The sequence below is a fragment of the Bidens hawaiensis genome, unplaced genomic scaffold, assembly GCF_021521415.1.
Source record: "Bidens hawaiensis isolate Kalapana, Puna unplaced genomic scaffold, B.hawaiensis_p1.1 tig00039094_1, whole genome shotgun sequence".
Lineage (NCBI taxonomy): Eukaryota > Viridiplantae > Streptophyta > Magnoliopsida > Asterales > Asteraceae > Bidens > Bidens hawaiensis.
The window spans coordinates 15,340-41,151 of NW_027496876.1; the positions used below are offsets into that span (position 1 = coordinate 15,340).

Sequence of the window (25,812 nt, forward strand, 5' to 3'; positions counted from 1 at the left end):
ACATGTAAATTATATAAAGCATAAAGAAATTTTACATATTTTTTTATTATACAAATCTTTTTTTTTTCAAACTCAATATCTGTGGGTGAGTGGCTCCAATTTGTCTACGGCTGCGATTGGTCCAACTGGACGTCTGCTAAATAATATTCAAATAAATTTGCATCCACCGTTGACCTAGGATAATGACTTAGAAATTGTATATTACAAGTTCCATGAACTATAATTATTGAAGCCGGCTAACCAAAAATCCAAAAAAAGAAAAAGTAAAAGAAAAAAAACAAAGAACAAGAAGATTAGCATGAAACAACAGGAAAACAACTGGTTTTCATGGCGGCTAGCCGTGGTGGCGGTGGTGTTCATATCCATGGCAGAGCCAGTTACATCACAATCCAATAATAGAAATAGTACCTTGATGAGATATTATTGTAGTTTATATTATGGTAGAAGCGCCAACTATTTCTTGAGCAATCTCAACACCACCCTTTCTAGTCTCCATGAACAGTTATCGCTCAACCGTGCACGCTATGCTGTCGCGCGCACTTTGCTTACTGGTGAGTCTGTGTGGGGCCTGGCTGTATGTCGCGGCTACGTATCAACTGCCGAATGTGTTGCTTGTTTCAACTATGCTGTGGCTCAGCTGAAAGTGTGTGGGCGTGCCAATGGAGCTCATGCTTTTTACAATGACTGCGATGTTAGGTAATTAATTTAACTCTTTCATATATTTTTTTAAGTGAAGTTATATATAGCGGATTTTGGTTGGTAACTAACTTTGCTGTAATCTATCCATCCAAGTATCCAACCGTTTATAGAAGGCATGAGCTAAAGAATCAAATCATGCTAATCTTCATCATCATTACCTAATTTGTATTTTTTTTTATTGAAGAACTTGTTTTCAGGAAATTGAAAAAAATGATCACAGTCAAGTTCAGGAATTTTATGTTTCAAGAATCAATATCATTAATATATAGCAAGTTGGACTCCAAGATCCGCAAATGTAGTTTTTAAAAGATTGGGGTTAGCAATTCAAAAAGGGATAGCGGCGCAGCTTGTTGCACGCTTACCTTCTATTTCGATCATTCGATGTAATCTGAATACTTCTTTAGGATATATATGACCAAAAAAATAAAAACACAAACTAACAAAAGCAACCATTTAATAATTCAAAAAAATTAGTTTTTGAACAATAATAATTCATTCGGTAATCTAACCAATGACACGACTAACTTTCACTTTGGTTAACACAAAATCCCACTCTAACGAAAAAAATAACAAAACAGCCTTTGATATTTTAAAATTACCAATCAAACAGAGCGCGGCAAGTGTCTTCTGACGCAGTGGAATTCAATCTTGCAAATTTAATCAAGTGTCTAATTTGCCAGTTTTTGATGGCACATGTCCTCTTGCGATTGGTGAAAATTGTTGAAAATTAAAAATAAAATAGTCAAACGACTATTTGTTAATGTCATTGGTCAAAAATATATATTTTCATTATTTGTCCTTTTTAAAAACAATTTTTCTTTAATAAAATACCAAATATTTTAAATTCAAAATTAGTTATTTCGTGGAAATGGGCTTTACATGATACACATCCACAAAAATTAAAGCAAATATAATAGAAAATTAAATTACATCAAAAAACAAAAGGCAAGCGGGCAACAAGTTGCGCCGCTACCCTTTTTGAATTGCTAAACATAATCTTTTAAAAACTACATTTGCGGATCTTGAATTACAAAACATGACCCGTTAATCCATGGGGTTTAATTTGATATATAAAGAGTAGTGACTACTCATATCAGGTTTATGTCAATGGCTTGGTGACAAAAATTACAATTATACGAGACTCATGAAGATATCATGACTTAAATAAGACGGAAAATATTTTTATGCAGGTACGAGAATTTTAACTTTTATGCTAACGCCAATATTCGGGCTGGTGTGGTAATATGTGGCAATACGACATCACCTCAGCAAGCAAACTTTAGGAAAACAGTAGAAGGTTTGATATCAGACCTTCGAACTGCTGCACCAAGAACCTCTGATTATTATGCCGCTTCAACAAGACCGGTAGCTAACAGTAACCATACAGTGTATGCCATTGCTCAATGTAATCTAAACTTAAGCCAGAGTGTCTGTCAAGAGTGTTTAAACTCCAGATATAGTTCTTTAGATTCGTGTCTTCCTGTCACGAATGGGAGGGCCATTGACAATGGATGCTTTATGAGGTATTCTAGTACTCGGTTTTTTGAACTAAACCAGACTACTGATATCACACCTTTCCTTGGAGACGGTGAGGCCTCTACTATTCTAGATGTATATTCATGTTTTGTTCACAATTATGTTAAATTTTTTGGCATTGCATATCAATGATTTACAGGAGATTCGAGTAAGAAGGGGTCCATAATTGGGGGGGTTGTTGGAGGTGTATGCTTTCTTTTGCTCGTAATACTTGCATTTTGTTTATGGCGACGATCAAAACATGCAAGTAGTCGTCCACAAGGTTTAATTTCTTTTGAACTTATGCCAATCTAAGATATTACTGGATCGTTAAATGTATTTACAACCTTCATGGTTTCCATATTAAATTTATGATTTCCAATGCTTAGATAAATCAACCGGATCAACCGACTTGCTTCAAGGTGCAGCAAAATACAGCTATGATGATATAAAAATAGCCACAAATAATTTTAGTGATGAGCACAAACTTGGCGGAGGGGTCTTTGGTGAAGTATATAAGGTACCACTGATGTTATAACCTGCAAAACCTTTGGTAGTTGACGCATTATGTACGGTGATATGATACAGGGCACTCTCATGAACGGGGACACTGTTGCAATTAAGAAAACAGTTATGGCCACTACTAGAGGAAAGACGCGCGTTGATGATGAACTTAAGATTATATGTAATGTTCACCACCGGCATATTGTACGCCTTCTTGGATATTGTAACAAAGCGCCACTTCTATTTCTTGTCCATGAGTACATGGACAATGGCAGCCTTGATCAATTCCTCTATGGTGAGTCATACGTTTTATTTAGTTCACAAGTGCTTAATGTCTTTAACTCCTAATGATATAGTGAAGTAAACTTTTCTGCAGGTGACAAGTCAAAGAATCTAAACTGGAGACAAAGGTTTGAAATAATCTATGGGACAGCACGGGGTCTTGCATATTTACATGAGCAATATCACGTTACCATCATTCACAGGGATATCAAAACCAGCAACATTCTACTTGATAATGGATTTCAACCCAAAATTGCTGATTTTGGGTTGATACGACTACTGCCAGAAGACAAGACTCATCTGAGCACCACTATGGCAGGATCCATGTAGGTTTAAATTGATAAATTTTTTTAATTGGCATTCGTTTGCTTATAGTGGTAGTGAATTCTCTAGAAGTACAAGAACTTTTAAACAACGCCTAAAAGTAGGGCTGTAAACTAACCAAACGAACACGAACAAGGCCTTGTTCATGTTCGTTCATTAAGAAAATAATGTTTCCACGAACACTTACTGAACGAGATTTTATGTTCGTGTTCATTCATTAAATAAATTAATGTGTTCACGAACACAAATAACACAAATAAATTCGGTAGAGCCTAGAGATTAATGAAAGCCTGTAAACGAATCAAATGTACACGAATAAGGCATGTCCGTGTTCATTCATTTAACTTTAAAAGAACACGGACACTTAATCGACCAAATATTTATGTTCATGTTCGTTTATTAAAAAGGGACATTTGTGTTTGTTTGTTTAAAATCTAAACGAGCAAAACTGAACAAAGATAAAGGAACATACATGAACAAATGCAAATGAACACAAACAAGCATAAGCGAACTTAAATGAAAACACCTAAATGAACACAAATTAACAAATATAAAACCTTTAAGCAAATAACCTATCTAGATAATATTTAATTATTTTCCATTAATACAAAAACGAACATAAATAAACGAACGTTCATGAAAATAAATGAACGAACGGAACATGTGTTCATGTTCGTTCGTTTAGTTAAACGAACACAAGTTTTTTGTTCATGTAAATTAACATAAACGAACTTCCCACTGAACGGTTCACGAATAGTTCACCGAACGTTCGGTTCATTTAGAGGCTTACCTAAAAGTACTTAGCAAAATCCTAAACCAGCTACTAGCTAATCCTAAAAAGTACTTAGCAAACTACTCAATTACTACACTCAAGACTGAATAGCATGTACACTGGATTTTATTTCCCTTTTCTAACACTCTTGACTCTTGAGTAAACAGTATCTCTAAAAATAATTGTTAATCTTAACAGGAATAGTGGTTATGTTGCACCAGAATACGCCATTCATGGACAGTTGTCTGAGAAAGTAGATACATACAGCTTTGGTATCGTGGTCCTTGAAATCATTAGCGGGAAGAGGTGTCACAATGTCGAAGGTGATGAATCAATTGGCCCAAGCCTCTTTGATCATGTAAGTATCCCAAAGATGTGGGTTTATATTTTAAACACCAGTATATTTAGTTTAAGGTTATATTCTTTATGGTCAATTGGTACTAAGTTCTCATTAACTTCTCTTCCTGTATTACATTTTAATAGGCATGGAATCTATACAAAAGTGGCACACAATTGAATCTTGTGGATGAAAGACTTGATCCAAATGAATATGCAATAGAAGATGTGAAGAAGATCATAGAGATAGCATTGATGTGCACACAATCACCGGTTTCTTCCAGGCCTGCAATGTCTGAAGTGGTTACACTTTTAAGTGACAAATCACAAGAAGAAATGCCACCAGTAAGGTCTACCTTTCACAAAGATGACATAAATATTAATGTTGATACAATGACATCGTTGTCCTCCAATGCAACGGCGTCCAGCATTCAGCTTTCTGGTCGTTAAAATTTCAGCTATATTAGATGATTCACATCACATATTTAAACATTATTAATGTATAATAAGATCATGCGGTTGTGTTTCTCCCCGTGTTTTCTATTTTGATTTCCTCCCTTCTTTGTAGCTCTAGAAAGAAATCATTCTCTTCATACATATACATATGAATATTGATGCATGCTCCTGTTTCATAGCTTTTCAGTTATTTATGAAATGGGTTTTTTATTTCATAAAAATATCAGTAACCTATATGCATTGATGTTATAAATGCATGTTAATGATCTTGATGTACAAATGCTGGAATAAAGCAATGTTGTTATACTACTTTGCTATGATAAACTCTAACATGTCCGACAATTTTTTATATATCAATTTCCATAAAGGAATATCTTCATTGATAGTTCAATGAAAATCCATGTTGGTAAGTTAAACCTCACATGCATATTGCTGGTCCCGAAACATTAAAGAGAGCCATTATTTGAAGAAAACCCTATAAATAAATGATCAATCTATATAATAAATCTTAGTCAACGATGACAACCATTCTGGTGCCTAGAAAGTGGAAATTTCCCAAATTAGTTTTCTTGACATAATCATTTATCTTCAAAGTAACCATCCATCCCAGTTCTCACAATGGGGAAAAAAGTCAACAGCCCCAACACAAGCATCCGGATATCTTCATGGATTTTCAGCATGGTAATTGTGGTGTTCATAATGATGGCTAAACAGGTGGCTTCACAGTCAACTGCTAACAACAACACTTTGCTTAGAAAGTATTGTAGAATGGAGAGTCTTATTTAAGCAACATCAATATCACCCTTTCTAGCCTTCAGAGGCAATTGTCCGATCCGCAGGTATACTACGCCTTTGCACAAACAAACAATGGTGAATTTGTGTATGCCTACGCTTTATGTAGGGAATATCTCTCCACCTCCCGGTGTCTGGCTTGTTTTCAGTCCTTAGTTAACGAGACGAAATCATGTGGGATTGCAGACGGTGGTAACCTGATTTATGATGATTGCAGTATCAGGTTAGTACGTACCACATTTGCACGTTTTCTATACATGTTTGTGCATATGATATTTCATTGTTGTTTACGTTGATTAATGAATTTCAATAGTGAAGATTAAACTCGTGAATCATGATCAATGACTTGTCCACATGAATTACACTACTAAAAAACTGGACCTTTTCCGACGAAAAAATTCATAGGTAAATTATCGGAAACGTTGATTAGCGACAAAATTCAGATGAAAGGCGTCTGTCTGTCGGAAAAAACCTCCTAGGAAAAACTTTTCCGAGTAATTTCCCACAAACCTTCCCACAACATACCGACAACTGTCGTTTGTCGCTAACTTTGCGAGAAATTACCGAGGAAAAGATTTTTAGATTATTCTAGCCATTTAGCGAGAAATTAGTCACAAAACATAATTTTATTAATTATATGTTTCTATTTATTAATCATAAAAATTAAGTAGTAATAACAATTAATTTGATTTATTTCCGATGAACTTTCGACAAATCATATTAATTAAATATAAGACAATTTTAAATGTAAAGACCAAGTTCCGACAAAAAAAATATTTTATTAATTTTTTTTTTGTTTTATATTTACAAATGAATTTCGGACAAAAGTTGATTTTTAATTTAATATATTTTTTTCCTGATAAAAAGCCTAAATTATTTCTTCAAAAAATCCAATAGAAACAGCTAAAATTCCAGAAAAACAAAAACACAATTTAAATTAAGCGAACCGTTTACAATGACCTAACAAAATACAATACCATTTGTTTTAACATGTCAAAATACCAAACAAAATAACATAAGTTTAACATGTGAAAATACCGAACAGTCAACAAACTACTTATCGGCAAATTTTTTCATAATTTCTTCAATCTGTTTTTGTAGTTTCTCGCGTTCGGCCCGCTCTTTTTCGCGCTCAGCTCGCTCTTTTTCACGTTCGGCCCGCTCTTTGTCCAAGTCTCTTTCCATTTATCATTGTAGCCTCTCACGTTCGGCCCGTTCTATTTCCGCTTCTCTTGCAATTTCTGCCAAGCGGTTATCGTTTTCTTTTCAAAGTTTTTTAATGAAAAGAAGAGAAATGAGGAGAGAGGTTTTTAGTGTATTTATATTTCTTTTCAAATTGGAAAGATATGGAGAGGAGAGAAGAGGTAACCCACAAAATTGGTAAAACTGTAACTTTCTTTTCTATTCCTCTCTGCTCGGGAACACATAAAATGATTAATATTCTTTCCTTTTCTCTTCTTTTCATTAAACTCGGGAACACGATATCATTTTCTTTTCTTTCCTTTCTTTTCTATCTTAATTTCCCCTCTTTTCTCTTCTCTCATTAATTTAAACTTGGGAACACAGTGTTAGCGCCAAGGGTTTCAATTTAGGGGGGGGGGGGAAACTTAGCGCCAACTGGTTTAGGTTTGGGAAGTATCTAAAGTTTTAGGTTTTTCACTAGTTGCCTTTATAAATATTATTATCTAAATTACAACAAATGGAGTTGTGGTTCAAGTGGTAAGTTTTGTATGAGTTGTTATCGCTATTTTGTCGGAAATCTTAATATTTTTCGAATACTTTCCGACAAATAAATAAAAATATATATTATATATTATCAATTATAAAATAAAAGGCGTATTGTCCATATTTGACGAAAATCCTACAAACATATAGAAAAATAAATTAATTTAACAAACAAGCCATAGAATTATATAAAACATATATGTAACTCACACACTTATACACGTACATATGCTAAGTCGCTAACGCATGTATGCACACACTCATTCATATGTATATATAGTCATACAAATATATACCGTATGGCTAAACGTTGTGAAGTAACGTCGGGGCACCACCACCATTCATGTCGAAGTCATCTGCCACGTCACCCCCTTCTTCCACTAGCACACACACTAACACATGCATACACACACATATACAAACACACTGGCACATATACATATACACTAACATTACCCACACGTTTATGCTCGTACATATATGTATAATAATAGTACACGCGCAAACATATACATGTTATATACACATACAGACACTAGCACATACGCATACACACATAGACACTCCTACACGTACATACACTAATATACACGCGTACACATACAGGCACTAACGTATACACTCCTACGCGTACATACACTTATAACACATACACACACGAACGTATATAGATATACAAACACTAATACATACTTAGGCCAAAGGGTATGGATCAGTGGGCACCCCCCCCCCTTCCATTGGTCCGATGTGGGCACCATCCTCATTCAAATTAGGCCAGTGAACATCGCCTCCCCCCCCCCCCCCCAATCTCATTTCACTAGTGACGCGAGGCCACTGATAGTGGTCACGCACATCAGTGGCTAATCATATATATTTTTTGTTTTTTCTTTTTCAGTTGTTTATAATATTAAATAATGAAATGGTGGAGACTGATGGAGAATGAGGGGAATGATCCATACCCCTAGCTAAAAGGTGAGGAAGAATGAGAGACACAAAGCTGACATGACGCAGACATGAAGAATGTGAGAGAATGGTTCAAATGAACCATACCCACAAGCCTTATAGCACACACTCATCATACATATGCCTATACTCACACACATACGTATAATAGCACGCGCACTAACACGAACAACACACATACATGATACATGTCATATACACATACACTAGGTACTAACACATATGCATATACACTCATACACATACAGTCACTAACATACGCATACATACTCCTACATGTACATACACTAACACATGAATGCATATGCTTATACAAATATGTATACACATTATGTAAATAAATAAATAATCAGTGACTATTATATTTTTATATTTTAATATTGTGTTCATAATAATAATAGTCTTTTATTACTAAAGTATTTAATTATTAATGTTATTATAAATTATAAATTATATTTTAAAAATTTCTATATAATACTAAAGTATTAAATTATTACTGCTAGTAAAATAATATATATATATTTTTAGAATTAATCAATTAGATTTGTTGAATATTTAATAAATTACCTTAAATAAATTGTTTTTACATTTTGTCGGAAAATTGTCGGAAATTTATATATTTCCGACCGTGTTCCGACAAAAGTTAAAAAAATACTTAACTTCCAGTTATTTTGTTGATTGATTACATTTATAAATGATCATAATAGATAAAAATATTCGTACTTATAATATTTGTCGGAAACTAGTCGGAGGTGTTTTAATGTTTTCGACAATTTTCCGACAAAACTTAAAAATATTATTATTTTTTCTTATGTGACTTACTAGATTTAACTTATTAATAGATGAATGGCAAATTTGTCGGTAAAATGTCGAAATCATTTGAATATTAGCGACAAATTTGCGAGAAAAATTAATTTGAAGGTATTTTATCGGATGATTGTCGGAAAAATCAGTGTTTATTTTTCTACTTTTATTTGTCGGAAAATTGCCGCTGAATTGTGGGAAAATGCATTTGTCGGTATTTAGCCGGAAAAATTTGTAGGAAACTTTCCCCTTTTCTAGTAGTGTTAGTTGTTCGGTACATTGATTTTAGTCGTGAAGGTTTTGAACATTTAAAAATCATGAAAAATTAATTATTTTACTCTAATAATTAGAAGCATCTAGCGACTTGCGAAGGTCATCCCCTAAAATATGAATGTCAAATGATTTCTGGCTTGCGATATCAAATTACGAAACCTATTACATATTTACGGTTAAGTTAATAATTTATGTCGGTGAGAAAACCGGACACAAAACAAGGACTTCAACACGCGTGTTTAGTTTAGATTATTTGTGTTTTGGGCTATAAATAGGACTTGTATGTCATGTTATGTGTGTGTGTTTTCCATGGTGTAAATCACCCACCCAAGAGCCGCTCACCTTGGGTGGGGTCGGTTCTAGTTCAATAGATAAATCTTTTAACCGATTACTCGATTGTTCATCTATCTTAATTATCTTTATATATATGGTCGATCATTTGATTTACCGCACCCGTCTCGAATGTTTATCAAGTGTAAAATCCGTTCGCGCGTTAGATCCGGTGGTTTGGGACCTACAAGTGATATCAGAGCGGGCCGAATCTTATAATTCAACTTTGCTCTTGATATTGGGGTTCTATTTTCACGACAATGGAGACTTTAAAAACCCATTGAAGTTTGAAAATAAAGTTTCTAGATCTGGAAACAAAGTTGGAAATAAGCGTGTTTGAAGTTTCTCCTTGTAGATCCGAATGTCTGGGATCTACAAGTGCCAGATCCGGGGCGTTTTGGGAACCGTTCCGCCATATGTCGAAAATCCGGCAACCCTACGGTCCTTCCCGGCGACGATTTAAAGGGTTGAAGATGTGAAAATCAAACTCCGATATGCGTAAGCGTCGGTTATTTCTGATCATGGCAACTGTTGGATAAAGATGTGACCGAGAGGTTTGCCGGTAACTGCTGGCGGTAGTGGTGGTGGCTACGTTTTTCCGGCCAGAAAGGTAACCGGTGGTTAATGCCGGGAGGATGATATGTTGAAGGCTTATGTTGTAGGATTCGGTTTTCCGGCGAGTCTGATGACGGTGTTTGATGGCTAAACAACCGGAGATCTATTTCCATGGCAGTAGGACACCTACGGGTTGATGTTGTTAGTGGTTGTGAATGACGGCGGAGACGGTGGTACCGGTGGTGACCTTGACGGTGGAACAAGTGGATCTGGGATGATGAATTACAGCAGCGGCTGTGATGACCTGGAAGGCAGCGGCGAATGAAGTGGCTGGAATTCGTTTTCCGGCTGCCAGTCACCGGAGATCGTTTTATTGGTGAGTTAGAGCATTCTCATCCCATTACCTATCCCTATATCCATATATATCATATAATTACACTAAAAAACACTACATTTCTCTCTCCTGTTCTATTAAATAATATTTTTTTATACATTTTTCATTACAATTTTCTCTCTCTACCCTATAATTTACAAAAAATCACTACCTTTTTCTCAAATTTACAAAAAATCACTACCTTTTCTCTCTCCACCCTATAATTTACACTCACAACCACTCACAACCCCACCCTATAATTTACAAACCCTCCTCACATAATTTTAGGAGATGGGTTGAGAATGCTCTTACTTTGTGTATTCATCTGGCTGCTGCTAGATCAGCTAGGGTTTTTGTTAGTTTAGTTGGCAGAAACATCAATTTGGGCTTCTAAACTGATTGGGCTTGTTTTATTAATGCTGGGCTATTTTTATCTATAAACCTACAATGGGCCATAAGTGTATGGGCTGCTTAAACAACTCAAGACATAGTCTAGCCTGTTGCTTTCATTTTTGGACTGCATGACATTGATAATGTTTGGATTTACCAAACTGAAGAAATTCAAACTTGTTCGGGTTTTTCATCATTATTGGACCGTGTTCAAAGCGTATTATTTCCATATTATTTTTCAAGGCGCTTAAAAGGAAAATAATAAGCTTTGTCATTTGTCGTTGTCTTCGATATTTCATTGAGCTCGTCTTAACCTATATTACTTAAAGATCCGAGATGGATAAAGAAGCGATAACTCCTTCATGAATAAATTAGGTGGATCATACCTTGAGTGGTGATTGAAGAATCTCCGGTGTGTCGGGTTGATTTGCAAAAATGTGAGACACATTCGACAAAGTTTTAATATTACAAGTAAAGGGGGTGATTATAAGGCCAAAAAGTTGTGACTTGCGATATCAAAGTACGAAACCTATTACATATTTACGATCAAGTTAATAATTTATATCGGCGAGAAAACCGGACACGAAACGAGGGCTACGGCACTCGCGTTTAGCTTCAATGGGATAAGTCTTCTAGATTATTTGTGTTTTGGGCTATAAATAGGACTTGCATGTCATGTTGTGTGTGTGTGTTTTACATGGTGTAAATCACCCACCCAAGAGGAACTCACCTTGGGTGGGATCGGTTCTAGTTCAATATATAAATCTTTTAATTGATTACTCGATTGTTCATATATCTTATCTTTATATTTATGTTTGGTCGTTTGATTTATCGTACCTGTCTTGAACGTTTATCAAGTGCAAAATCCGTTCGCGCATTAGATCCGGTCGTTTTGGACCTACATGCACATTATGAATTTGATTTTGACATCTTTGAGACTATAAGAAATTTATTGACTTAAACCAAAACAATGCTAGTAAAGAAGAATTTATCGTCAGCCTACATCTATTTTTGTTCAATTATTGATGTTGTAGCTTGTTCAATTATTGATTTTGTAATACAATAATTTTGACAGATTTTTTTTAACAATAATAAAAAGCCGTCAAATACTTGTCAGCATATTCCACATAAAATGTCTTTTATAAAATACGATTGTAGAATATGTGGTTGATCAGAAGAACCATTTTAGTTAAAAAGTTTTAAATTGACTTCTCTAGTTAGTTATTGTGGTTTCATTTTCGTTTCAATTAAACTAGTGTGTTTACTTCACGCAATGCGCGAAGAACTCGGTAATGGGCTCGAGTTTTTAAACGCAGATATATAAATACATCATAAAGATTATCACTTCGATACAAAAAATGCTTATCTAAATATAAAAAAAGCTTGATTGGTATCGGTTTGGCTCATTACGGTATCGACGTGGTACTGCACTCACTATATAGCTTACAATAAAAAAAATATTCTATTACAAATACAATTTCTTTTTCAACCGAACTTATATACTTTATTGTGAATAGACATTCGTTTTAACGGCGCTACATAGATAAAATAAGCATGTCGTAACAACATTAAAAAAATCTGAAAAAACTTTGTATGATGGTCATTAAAAACGATCAGGAACTTAAATATACATATATAATATATTAACAAATTAGGGAACAATTAAAACCATGAATACTTTAAGAGGGCAAATCAAACAAATTGTAGCAAAAGAGAATGTTTGAGATCAAATTACAACAGTCTAGAACTTTAAAGGGACTAATTTGAAAAAACTTAAAAATTAAGGACTAAAATTACAAAAAATTGAATATGCAAAAGAGGAAATTCCAAAAATACCCCTTAGTACTGTAGCTTTCAGTTTCTCTTTATACATAGGTTAATTTGAACGTTTAACACCCTTACAGGTTTATGTAAGATAGAGTGGTACTTTATTCCTTGTACTCGTCTTGTAGATATATGGATAAATTATGTAAACAAATATAACATAAAGGAACTATTTAGTCTCTCCCTCTTAGCATGGGATCAGTGACGTTATATTTAGCAACGAAATATCAACATATATAGGTTAGCGATTGCTACGATAAAACTTTCACCGGCAGATTTATGAAAGAACAGTTATTGATAGTATTTTATATAAGTTTAAAATATATTTTTGTTTTCTCTAAATATAAATAAATGTTCAAACAATAAAAATATACACTAAACAAAACATAATTCTAGTTACAATTAAAAAAACATAAAATATATTTATAAAAATATATAGAAAAATGGAGTTGCGGGTTGAGTCGCTAAATGGGGTCGGTCATGACTCTTATAATAGCAACATTTTACTGGAATCAACTTTTCTATCCCTCATGATACATGTATAATTTGCATACCAATAGTATAGTAATGATGAGATTTTAATTGATAAGGTTGCTATAAATTCAAGGTGGCATGGTGATAGCACTTTCTTGTCTCCACCTCTAATTCCCATGCCACATTTTGTGCCTCCGCTTCTCATAAATATTCTTTTGAAGCAGCGATCTATAAACACCAAACAAATGATTAGCGACGAATCATCGCTTGGCCTTTCATCGGAAAAGAGTTTCCAAGACAACCGGTCCAGACATATCAGGGCAGGGTGTCTGTTGGTAATACGCGGTTGATATTCAGTTTTTCAAGATTATATATAGTTCTAGTCAGGGATCCAATTTGTAAACAACGACGGACGGATTACCAATGATTGTTTCAATTTTCCTTATTTTTGTTTTCACCGGGATACAGTCACAATGATACCAACCGTTAATAATACTCATCTTTTATGTTAATTGGAAAGAACTAAATAGATGAAGATGCAAATTTATTTTGTCAGTTAATTAATCATCTATTAATTATAGTTTATTTGTAATATGTTCAAGTGTATTATTAAATATATTAAAAGTATATATTTATCCAAATATTGGTTTTTGATAGAATTACTAAGAATAACGTAAATTCATACAACTTGAAATTTTGTAAAAAAAGTATAACAGACTTCTATCGGACCCAAGTTATATGGTACATATTACAGTGTTAGAAATTACTCTCTGGAAAGTCATTATTGACATTTATCGATATTTTATTTCAATCTAGCTTGTGAGGACAAGCATATATGCATTCATACTAAACGGAAGCTCTTTTATGTATAGGTACGAGAACTTTGGTGCAAATTTTGATAATTCGAACGTGATATTAGATGATGATGCCCATCCTGGCGCGGTATGTAGCAATGAATCAGCATCTCAGCCAGCAACAACGTTTAACCAAGTGGTAGAGAATCTGCTATCTGATATTCGAGATGCTACTCCAAGAACATCTAATTACTATGTAGCATACACAAGGCAAGTCTCGACTAACAATGCAACAGTGTACGCAATTGCACAGTGTGTTAAAAACGTAAGCCAAGCCATTTGCCGAGGCTGCTTGAATACAGCATATAACAATTTACAAGGTTGTCTTCCTGGTAAGGAAGGAAGTGCCGTTGACTTTTTTTGCTTTATGAGGTATTCTGATACTCCATTTTTCCAAAGAAACCAAACAACAAATATCATACCTTTCCTAAGTGAAGGTTAGGCCTCTTTTGTATTTAAGTGTTAATTTTAGTCTTCTTGGCAACTATTGAATTTGAAATACTATACTAAGAAAAATGTGTAACTAATTTCCATGACAGGAAATTCAAGTAAGTCAGCGATGATAGCGGGAGTAACTAGTGGTGTAGGTGTTGTCTTCCTTGTACTTGCTTTGTGGTTATGGTACCGGAAAATGATGAAAGCAAAGACTGGTAACATAATGTTCAATACAGCATATTCAAACATATATATCACCATACAATATCCTCAAAATACACTACAATTACGTACTACGCCAACATATTTTTCTTTCATAAAAACTAGTGCTAATTGTTTGTAATATGCACCATGTGAACTTATAGTTGAATCTGGACTCCAACCGGCTGAAAAAAGTTACAGCCACCAGCAACTGCGATCAGCCACTCATGATTTTGCAGATGAGTATAGAGTTGGGAAAGGAGGTTTTGGTGAAATATTTAAGGTAATTTAGACTTTTAAATTGTTTATTTCTGAATATTTTCTTGATCTGAAAAATGCTTTTTTCATCTTTAGCAACTACACTCAAATATTCGACCACAACCAGTGAACATATAGAAATGACGTTTCAAACAAAGTCTTGTGTTATTAATTAGTAAAAGGCTGCACAACATAATTACTTGAAAAATCTAAGGGGTTCTTTTTCAATTGAAGGATAACTGACTACTTTATTGGTAAATATTGCTTAATAGATTATTTCTTCAACAGGCAGTAACAGATGACGGGAATGTAGTGGCGGTAAAGAGACTTCATGTTGGTGATGCTAGAGCAAAATCAGAGTTCGTAAATGAAGTTAGGCTTATAAGTAATGCCCAGCATAGGAATCTTGTACGACAACTAGGCTGGTGCGTTGAAGGATCTGAGCTTCTTCTTGTCCTAGAATACTTACCACAAGGCAGCCTTGATAACTTCTTATGGGGTAAGTTAGTTTTGCACAAGTATTGTTTAAATCTATTGTATCTTATAGATATCCTTCATCAACACGTACGTTTATTTGGCCAAATAGAATAATAACAAAAAAGAAAAAGCTACTTCAGTGAAAATTTTAGATAAACAAGTACTTAATAAGTTCATCATGGGCAGGTGAAAGAAAAGGCACTTTGAACTGGGAGAAAAGGTTTGGTATTATCTTTGGGGTTGCTATGGGCCTTGCTCATCTTCACAATGAACTCCATGTCAAAATAATTCACAGAGATATAAAATTGAATAACATTCTTGTGGACCATGATTTTCAACCTAAAATCTGTGATTTTGGGTTGGCCAGATTACAGCCAGAGGAGCAAACGCATGTTATCCCAAAGCTTGCTGGCACACTGTAAGTGTAAATCTCACCTTCGATTTATATTTTGATTGTATTCAAATACCTTACTTTTCACGTGACAATATGTTTAATCATGATATTAATATAGAGGATACATGGCACCTGAATATGCAACTAGGGGACATTTATCAGAGAAGGTTGACACCTACAGCTTTGGTATCGTGATCCTTGAAATTATAAATGGTCGAAAATGTACCGACTTATACTTTAGTGGACCTGACACACCTCACCTTCTTGAACATGTAATATACAATCTCCTTAACCTTTTTTATACAATAAATGAAACTAAATGATGGTAAGATTAGAAATAATTTAATAATAGTCATGGCAATTCCATATGTGCAAATGACATAATGCTGCAGTATTTATTTCAAGTGTATGATAAGTATTGTTTTGCTTAATAGGCATGGCAATTGTATGAGAGAGGCATGAACGTAGAGTTAATTGATCAAGAATTAGGCTTTAGAAGAATCAAATAAAGCAAATGTAATGAAGACCATTGAGATTGCTCTAATGTGCACTCAGTCACCAGCTTCTTTGAGACCAACCATGTCTGATGTTGTTATGATGTTGTCAAGTGGGCTATCTGTGGGGCCAGGAAAACTAATCAAGCCTAGTTTCATTGATTCTCGTAGAGTGATCCACATAGGTGGAAATGTGTCACCTAATAAATAATTATCTATCTATATATGTGTGTGTGTGTGTGTGTGTCATGTATGCATATGCATACGTATGTATGTAAATGAGCAAATTTAACTTGTATGTGCAGATAACAACTTTTTTGAATTATATCATTCAAAAACTTTACAGAAGATTAAATGTGTTCAGTTATTGAAATTGGAATGATAAGATTAAATATTTATATTAAACACGGTAGTTGTTGTGAATGAATTGGACCTCTCTGATCAAGAAAAAGGATTTGAAACATTAGGCTAGACTGACTTGAGAAATAGTAGTGCCAGAGAAACTGAAAGAATTGGTGAATCCCACCTAACCAGTGCAACATCTTATAATAATATCTTGTAAGGGGTGTGTGGTTTTGCTCTTCCCATCCCCATCTGTAATTCTTAGAATTCAGTTTGCAATAAAGCTTTAATTAATCCCTTGCTGCAATTTCCTCTGTTTGTTGTAATTCAATTATAGTACATCCATCAATCCCAAAACGAAGGCTACTGGTACTACGCTGAAAACATTGGATGAGCGGCTGAAATCAGTGCAGGATCGCCTATACAAATGCAACTAGCGCAATCTCAGCTGTATCAAGATGTCGGTCCATTAAGTTTTAGCTAACCTTACCCTTTGATCTGCCAAATCCAAACAATCTGAAGAAGTCTCATATGTGGGAGACTTCAATGATGAATTCTCAGTGTTAGTTCGTCACAAACTGTAGAAAATTTATTGGCTCGTTTTGTGGGAAACCATCCGGAACATTGAGTTGCTCATGTGGCAAACATTATTTCGAGTTCTATTCAAAATTAAGTGTGGGCCTAAATCCCTATTTTGTCGGCCCACGGGCCGGCCGGTGATTGTTTTTACCTTCATTAAATTAGGCCTATATATTAATCTATCGATGTAACAAGTAGCTGCCATACGCATCCTTACTAGCACACTCATAGGAGTACTAATTATTGACAAAATAAAAGGATGGTTGCCCCAATTATGTAAAATGACAACACCCTATTAAAGATTCTTTCCAACCAAACATTCAAGATAGCCATCCAATTGTCCATATTGGACTATAACTAATCAAAGTCAACGATGAGAACCATATTTCTCGTTCCTATTAGTCTTGTTGACTTAACCATCCATGCCAGTTCTCCCAATGGGGAAAAAAGGCCAAAGCCCCAACGCAAGCATCTGGATATCATCATGGATTTTCAGCATGGTACTTGTGGTGTTCATAGTGATGGCTAAACAGGTGACTTCACAGTCAGCTGCTAACAACAACACTTTGCTTAGAAAGTATTGTAGAATATACAAAACATCGAATGGAGAGTCTTACTTAAGCAACATCAATATCACCCTTTCTAGTCTCCAGAGGCAGTTGTCCAATCCACAGGTATACTATGCCTATGCACAGACTAACAGCGGTGAATTTGTCTACGCCTTCGCTTTGTGTAGGGACTATCTCTCGACCACCCGGTGTCTAGCTTGTTTTGAGTCACTAGTTAACGAGACAAAGTCGTGCGGGACTTCTGACGGTGTTAGCGTGATTTATGATGATTGCAGTATCAGGTTAGTATCACATTTATCTGTAATTTTCTTATCCATGTTTGTGTTTGATTAAGAGTGCGTTTGATTTGTGAATTTGGAATTTATTAAAGGAATTGATATTTATAAGAACTAGATTTTGAATTAAAACATCTTAAAAAGAAATTAAATAGAAGAATTTAAAGGAATTGATATTTATGAAATGATTTTAAATTTGAGAGTGCGTTTTCTTCGTGGAATCTTTTCGAAGGAATTAGAAATTATCCAAAAAGAAATTGGAATTCTTAATTACGACCACAGTCTAACAAGGCTAACCAACGTCTAACGCGTTAACCGGCAGCAGAACTGACACCGGACACGTAATCAACTACATACGCCTGATGCGTTAACAAGCGTTAGATGCATAACTGACGACGTCTCTCACGTTAATCGACGTTGGGTGCCAGACGCGTTATCGACTTAACCGACATCAAACGTGTACCGACACACGTGAATCTGATTAGAATGTATCGATGCATGCATCGTTACCAGGCCCGTATTGGTACTCGACCCTATCCCGACCGGAATGCATTCGAGGTCAGAGATTGTGAAATCCTTCACATGTTGGAACATTTTGAAGAGTTAGGGAATTAAATTCATTTTTTAACCAAACATATAAATAGAATAAATTCAAATTCCATTAAATTATGCGAACTAAAAGTATCTAAAACTCGTCATAAGTAACCTATCCACGTGAATTTGTTGTTCAATACAATAAGGTTAGAGCATTCTCATCAGGTTCCTCAAAATTTTGTGAGGGAAGTTTGTAAATTATAGTGTGGAGTTTTGAGTAGTTGTGAGTATAAATTATTTGGTGGAGAGAGAAAAATGTAGTGATTTTTTGTAAATTTAGGAAAAAATATTGGTGATTTTTTTGTAAATTATAGGGTGGAAAGAAAAAAACTGTAATGATTAGAGTTCAAAAAAAAAATACTATTTAATTAAACAGAAGAGAGAAATATAGTGTTTTTAATATAATTATAGAGATAAGAATAAAAGATCGATTGAGAATGCTCTTATCAAGTTGTGAAGGTTTTTAACATATATTTAGAAATCATGAAAAATAATTATTTTAGTCTAATAATTAGAAGCCGCCGATGGCCACTTGTGCAGGTCCTCCACTAAAATATCAACATCAAATCGTTTGTTCACATTGCCAACTTGATTTTGACGTCTTTGAGACTATATTGACTTAAAAGTGCGATGTTCAAAACCGAATATTCGGAGCTTTGGATATTCGAATTTTGGATATTCAAAAATTTCGGATAGTCAACTTCAGTATCTGAATTCGTATCCGAAATTTCAGATATCCGAAAATTCAGATAATAAAAAGGGTATCCAAAACTCTAAAAAAAATATGTTTCAAAATTAAAGTGAATCTCTCAAAATGCATACACATGTAAACAAAGCAAACAAATACCTTTGAAGCAAATCCAACAAAATAAACAAATTTCAATGGCTTGCGTTATACCCACTGTGTATATAAAATCACATATGAATATTTCAAGAAAAATCTACTTTTACAAGGTAGCAAAGCAACAACAACCTCTATTCCGAGTCGGACCACCTATTCAAACTAAAATTAGTTCTTGGGGTCGTGGATATGGTGGAGAAAGCAAGAACTCTTCAATTGGATGTGAGAATAAAGGATTGAGGACCACCCTAGCACCACCGAGCAACCAACAACGATGATATGAGCGAGCAGCGAGGTTAACTAGACTTGGATGTGAACAAGCAGAGAGCTGAGGAGGCTGGAGAAGGAAGTGGCGTTATTTTTTTTTTATTTTTATTTTTTTGAAGAAATTAAAGTTCCTGCAATAATAATGTTTGAATATAAAAAATAATTAAAATATAAAACTTAAGATTTCAGATAGTTCGGATATCCAAACTATCCGAAAACATTCAAAATCACTATTTGAATCCGAATCTGAAAATTCGGATATTCAAGATTCGAATATCCGAAATTTCGGATATCCGAATTTTAGGATATTTCTGATTCAGATTTTGGATATTTCTGATTCGGATTTTTTTAAGCACCAATACTAAACCAAAATGATTCTAGTAAAGATGGGTTATTCGCCAACCCACATCCATTTGTACTTGTGAGTTGTGAGGACCAATTTAGGGGTGTTATTCGGATTGTATTTTCGGGTTTCTCGAGTCGGGTTTTGAATATTTGATCTAAAAACTATATATATGCTAGAATTCAAACAAATATATCATCTTCAAATTTTAACTTGCATAAGCAAATAACAAACCACATAATCTAATTGAAAAAATCTGAAGAATGTTTTGTTTGATGGAATGAATAAGCAGTAATATTGATTGAGCCAGAAAAATTGATTGATTTTTTTAATAAATAGTCATATCTAATCGCTAGAATTAATGAATGTTGGAATAATAATAGACAAATAGGGTTAGTATCGGAACAGAATAGACGTCTTAAAAAAGGAATTGGATATGCAATGATATTCATTGAATAGGTTAAGGCATGAGATATAATTGAATAGGATATTTAGTCAAACCGGTTATTCGGGTTTACCCAAAAGCCATTAAAAAGTACTTGGTACTCGACTCGTATTAGTTCGGGTTGTACTCGAGTTTGCTAGATTCGGGTCCGGGTTTCATAAGTACGGGTTAATAGTTATTCGGGTCGAGTTTAGGGTTGCGGTTAAAAATGACCGCCCTAAGGGCCATCCACGTCAGAGGAAAATATGATTTTAGTCTTTGTTGGGTAATCATTTAAGTGTAAAAGTTATAATTTGACTTATTTTAATCATCGTGGTTCTAAGAGCATTCCTAGCATTATCTTTATCTCCATCTCTATAATTACACTACAAAACAATATAATTTTTCTCTAATTTTTAGTTAAATAATACTTTTTATACTTTTATCATTATTTTTTTCTCTCTTTTCCACTCATATCACTTTCAAAAAACATTAAAAAATTATAGAGAATGAACAACATTTTTCCAAATTGACTCATGAATAAAAGTTTTTCTATCTCTATCACTCACAACCACTGTATATAATATAGAGAACCCACTCACGATAATATAGAGGACCAATTGGGAATGCTTTAACACCGCTGAAATTCGCTATTAAATGCGTGGGTGCGTTAGTCCTTTTAGATATAGGGATAAAATATGCAAACAAATACAAACTAAAGGGACTATTTAGTGACTCACCATTGATAGAGTTAAGAGTGGTTGGGTAGTGATCTTGTCATGAACGTTTATCCAAGCCCAATTGGCATCCCAAGTCAAGAGACGGAAATAGGCCCAACTAACGGGTCATTGGATGGTGATGGTTGTGACTCCTACAGGAGCAACCACTCATTAGAATTAATCTTTGTATGGTTTTGCCAACGCTCCCCCCTTCCCCCCCCCCCCCCCCTTCAGACCCTACAAATAGCCTAATGATGAGTAAGATTTTATTGGATAAGGTTGTTGTAGTCGTTCATTCATGAGTGATCGGAAACGGTGCGCTGTATTTTGTAGTGACCTCGCCTTTAATTGGGTAGTGATCTTGTTATGAACGTTTGTTTATCCAAGCCCAATTGGCACCCCAAGTCAATAGATGGAAATAGGCGCAACTAACGAGCCTAGTCAAGGAGGCCAACAAAGTGAACGGATATAAGCGAGGAAAGTAAAACTAAAAGAATAGAGCATAAATGAATATTGTTTAGAATGTGGTTGTCTTCTTCTTTCCATCTACTATCTACTGTGCAAACTCTAAGCTTCTCATCCTCTTCTTTATCGGTTATCTTGTATTACATTGGCGCCAATATGAAGAAACATGGAATGGATCTTAGTCGGATCCAAGTCGATGCTTCCCGGTCTTCAATATGAACGAGCCCACGACCTCATTTTCTTCTCTAGTTGCTCGAGATCTGACATAGAAGAGTGGGGAGTGGAGGTGACTGCTAAGAGTTTTCTCTTTTTTACCGACACAAAAATATGTTGGAGGCCAAAGGTCTAAGAGGAGATCCTTAAAAAATATGATGGTTTTGCCCACCCCCCAACCCACCCTACAAATAGCCTAATGATGAGTTAAATTTTATTGGGTAAGGTTGTTGTCGTAGTTCATTCATAAGCGATCAGAAGCGGTGCATGTATTTTGTAATGTTCTCACCTCAGATTCTCATACCATGTTTTGTGCCACCACTTCTAAAGCAGCAATCTATAAACAGTAAAAATGGTTAGCGGTATTTTATTGACTTATTTTTGTCAGAAAAGAGTTCCCAACACAAATAACTTGCCAGACTCACTAGGTATGGCATCCGTAGGTAATACGCCAATATTGTTCAGTTTGCAAAGATTATATATGATGCGCGTCAGTAATCCAATTTGAGATATGCACGGATTACTGACGCTTCTTGTAGTTTTCCTTTTTTTTATGTTTTATTTTTTGCTTTTACCGGATACACTGTAGATATATAGATACAGTTTTAATTTATCAATTTATTCATCATCTATTAAAAAAAATCTAATGTTAAAGCGTACTATTAAATATTTTAAAAGAATATTTATCCCAAAACTGGTTTTAATGAAATTATTGTGAATTTGATAGATCTACAACGTAAACAAGCATAACAGAAAAAAATCTAAAAAAAGAATGTATAAGAGTTTCTTCTGTCATGTCGATAACAGGCAATAGAGATAAACTTTTGTAGCACCCAAGATATCTTAATTTTCAGTGTTATGAATTAATCTCTTTCAAGTTATTAATGTCATTTGAAGATGTTTTATTTCAATCTAACTTACAAAGATATACGCATTCATGCTAAATTGATGGCCTTTTGTGTACAGGTACCAGAACTTTGAGGGAAATTTTGCTAATTCAGCTGTGATATTAGATGATGATGCCCAACCAGGCGCAGTATGTAGCAATGAATCAGCATCTCAGCCAGCAACAACATTTAGCCAGGTGGTAGAGAATCTGCTATCTGATATTCGAGACGCTACTCCAAGAACATCTAATTACTATGTAGCATACACAAGGCAAGTCTCGACTAACAATGCAGCAGTGTACGCAATTGCACAGTGCGTTAAAAACATAAGCCAGGCCATTTGCCGAGGCTGCTTGAATACAGCATATAACAATTTACAAGGTTGTCTTCCTGGTAAGGAAGGAAGTGCCGTTGACTTTTTTTGCTTTATGAGGTATTCTGATACTCCATTTTTCCAAAGCAACCAGACAACAAACATCATATCTTTCCTAAGTCGAGGTGAGGCCTCCTATATATTAAAATTTAAGTTGTGATTAGTTTTGCATCAGCATGTATTGAATTTGGACAACTATATGAAGAAAAATGTGCAACTTTCCATGACAGGAAGTTCAAGCAAGTCAGCAATGATAGCGGGAATAAGTAGTGCTGTCGGTGTTCTGCTCCTTCTAGTTGCTTTGTGGTTATGGTATCGTAAAATAAAGAAAGCTAAGATTGTTGAGGAAGGTAACAATATATATGTACACCATTGATGTAACATAATGTTCAATACAATATCTTCAAACATATCCCAATACAATATTCTTAAATATATTATAACTACGCTCCATGTAAATATATGTTTCTCTTATTACAACTAGTGCTAATTGTTTGTAACATGCACAATGGGAACTTATAGCTGAATCTGGACTGCAACCGGAAAAAAGTTATAGTTATCAGCAATTGCGATTAGCGACTCATGATTTTGGAGATGAGTATAGGGTTGGGAAAGGAGGATTTGGTGAAGTATACAAGGTAATTTAGCCTTTAAAATTGAATTTTTTTTTTCTTTCTAAATACTTCCCTTGATCTAAAATATTTGACCACAAAGTAAACCTAATGAAAAGAAGTTTTCAATGAAAAAAGTGTTATGTTAATTATCGGTAAAAGGCTGTACAATAACAATTATTTAAAAGTCATGATGTACGCGATTCTTCCTTAATTGAAGGAATAATTGATTACTTTTATTGTTATTGGAAGTCCAGGTAAATGCTTAACAGTTTATTCCTTCAACAGGCAATTATAGATGATGAGAATGTAGTGGCAGTGAAGAGACTTCATGTTAGTGACGCTAGAGCCAAATCAGAATTTGAAAATGAAGTGAGGCTTATAGGTAATGTTCAACATCGGAATCTTGTACGACAACTAGGTTGGTGCATTGAAGGAACTGAGCTGCTTCTTGTCCTAGAATACATCCCACAAGGCAGCCTTGACAACTTCTTATGGGGTAAGATAAATTTTCTCAAGCATTGTTTAAAATTATTGTATCTTGTATATATCCTTCATACATTTATTTTGCCCCAATAGAAAAAAACTACCTCAATGAAAACTTTAGATAGACATGTATTTAACAAGCTCATCATGGACAGGTGAAAAAAGAGGCTCTTTGAACTGGGAGAAAAGGTTTGACATTATCTTTGGGGTTGCTAGGGGTCTTGCCCATCTTCACAACGAATTCCATGTCAAAATAATTCATAGAGATATAAAGCTGAATAACATTCTCGTGGACCATGATTTTCAACCCAAAATTTGTGATTTTGGGTTGGCAAGATTACAACCGGAGGATCAAACCCATATTAGCACAAAGCTAGCCGGCACACTGTAAGTGTGAATCTTCCCTTTGATCTATTTTTCGATCCTATTTGAATACCTTACTTTTCACATGAACATGCTTAATGATGAGATCAATATAGAGGATACATGGCACCCGAATATGCAACAAAAGGACACTTATCAGAGAAGGCTGACACCTACAGCTTTGGTATCGTGATCCTTGAAATTATTAGTGGTCGAAGATGTACCGATGAACACTTTAGCGGACCTGACACATCTCACCTTTTTGAGCATGTAATATACAACCTCCTTAACATTCTTTTTTTCTCTTTAGTAAGTGAGCCTAAATGATTATTAGATCATAGATAACTGAATAAATATACCTATGTTGACACTTCCATATGAAAATTGAACTCTTACAGAGTTTATTGCAAGTGCATGATAAGTATTATTTTGCTTAATAGGCATGGCAATTGTATGAGAGAGGCATGCACGTAGAGTTAATTGATCAAGAATTAGGCTTAGAAGAATCAAATAAAGCAAATGTAATGAAGACCATTGAGATTGCTCTAATGTGCACTCAGTCACCAGCTTCTTTGAGACCAACCATGTCTGATGTTGTTATGATGTTGTCAAGTGGGCTATCTGTTGGGCCAGGAAAACTAATCAAGCCTAGTTTCATTGATTCTCGTAGAGTGATCCACATAGGTGGAAATGCGTCATCTAATAAATAAATAATTATATATATATATATATATGCGCGCGCGCACGCTATGTATGTAAATGTACAAATATAACTTTTATTGAGCTCTTACGTAGATTATGAATTTAGTGTATTTGGAATGATGAGACAGAAAATTTAAATTATATATAGTACTATAGTAGTTGATGTGAATGAAATTGGTCAGTGCTAGCCCGTGAAAACAAGTTATGGCCTTAGGCTCATATTTAATTAAGGCTTCTAAATCCAAAAGTTATTAT

The 25,812-nt window shown here is 34.6% G+C and overlaps 2 protein-coding genes and 1 pseudogene across 4 annotated transcripts; all 3 read left to right on the forward strand.

The window, feature by feature from the left end:
• The first annotated feature begins 298 nt into the window (after positions 1 to 298).
• On the forward strand, positions 299 to 5,141 carry LOC143590956 (cysteine-rich receptor-like protein kinase 2). 2 transcript variants are annotated; one of them, XM_077071293.1, is made up of 9 exons: positions 299 to 696; positions 1,890 to 2,287; positions 2,375 to 2,497; positions 2,604 to 2,734; positions 2,803 to 3,013; positions 3,095 to 3,326; positions 4,295 to 4,454; positions 4,580 to 4,725; positions 4,764 to 5,141. In XM_077071293.1, the coding sequence occupies exons 1-9, from the start codon at positions 299 to 301 to the stop codon at positions 4,801 to 4,803; spliced, it is 1,839 nt and encodes a 612-aa protein (XP_076927408.1). In that variant the 3' UTR covers positions 4,804 to 5,141. The 2 variants fall into 2 exon arrangements, with proteins under 2 accessions (XP_076927408.1, XP_076927407.1); XM_077071292.1 differs by having other exon boundaries at positions 4,580 to 5,140.
• A 359-nt stretch (positions 5,142 to 5,500) lies between these two features.
• On the forward strand, positions 5,501 to 16,797 carry LOC143590959 (cysteine-rich receptor-like protein kinase 3; annotated as a pseudogene). Its single transcript, XR_013145585.1, has 8 exons — positions 5,501 to 5,903; positions 14,264 to 14,682; positions 14,785 to 14,895; positions 15,046 to 15,164; positions 15,428 to 15,638; positions 15,803 to 16,034; positions 16,129 to 16,282; positions 16,445 to 16,797. The product of XR_013145585.1 is annotated as a cysteine-rich receptor-like protein kinase 3 (transcript).
• Positions 16,798 to 17,847: 1,050 nt separating this feature from the next.
• LOC143590957 (cysteine-rich receptor-like protein kinase 3) lies at positions 17,848 to 25,573 on the forward strand. Its single transcript, XM_077071294.1, has 8 exons — positions 17,848 to 18,275; positions 23,102 to 23,520; positions 23,626 to 23,745; positions 23,918 to 24,033; positions 24,295 to 24,505; positions 24,648 to 24,879; positions 24,972 to 25,125; positions 25,296 to 25,573. The coding sequence occupies exons 1-8, from the start codon at positions 17,848 to 17,850 to the stop codon at positions 25,563 to 25,565; spliced, it is 1,950 nt and encodes a 649-aa protein (XP_076927409.1). The 3' UTR covers positions 25,566 to 25,573.
• The last annotated feature ends 239 nt before the right edge of the window (positions 25,574 to 25,812 follow it).

Bases quoted from the DNA above. Each gene is read 5' to 3' on its own strand.
- LOC143590956 (XM_077071292.1), top strand. From the start codon at position 299: ATGAAACAACAGGAAAACAACTGGTTTTCATGGCGGCTAGCCGTGGTG. The intron at 2,288-2,374 runs GTGAGGCCTCTA...AATGATTTACAG, and splicing joins CACACCTTTCCTTGGAGACG to GAGATTCGAGTAAGAAGGGG. The intron at 4,455-4,579 runs GTAAGTATCCCA...ACATTTTAATAG, and splicing joins GCCCAAGCCTCTTTGATCAT to GCATGGAATCTATACAAAAG.
- LOC143590957 (XM_077071294.1), top strand. From the start codon at position 17,848: ATGCCAGTTCTCCCAATGGGGAAAAAAGGCCAAAGCCCCAACGCAAGC. The intron at 23,521-23,625 runs GTGAGGCCTCCT...TTTCCATGACAG, and splicing joins CATATCTTTCCTAAGTCGAG to GAAGTTCAAGCAAGTCAGCA. The intron at 24,506-24,647 runs GTAAGATAAATT...CATCATGGACAG, and splicing joins CCTTGACAACTTCTTATGGG to GTGAAAAAAGAGGCTCTTTG.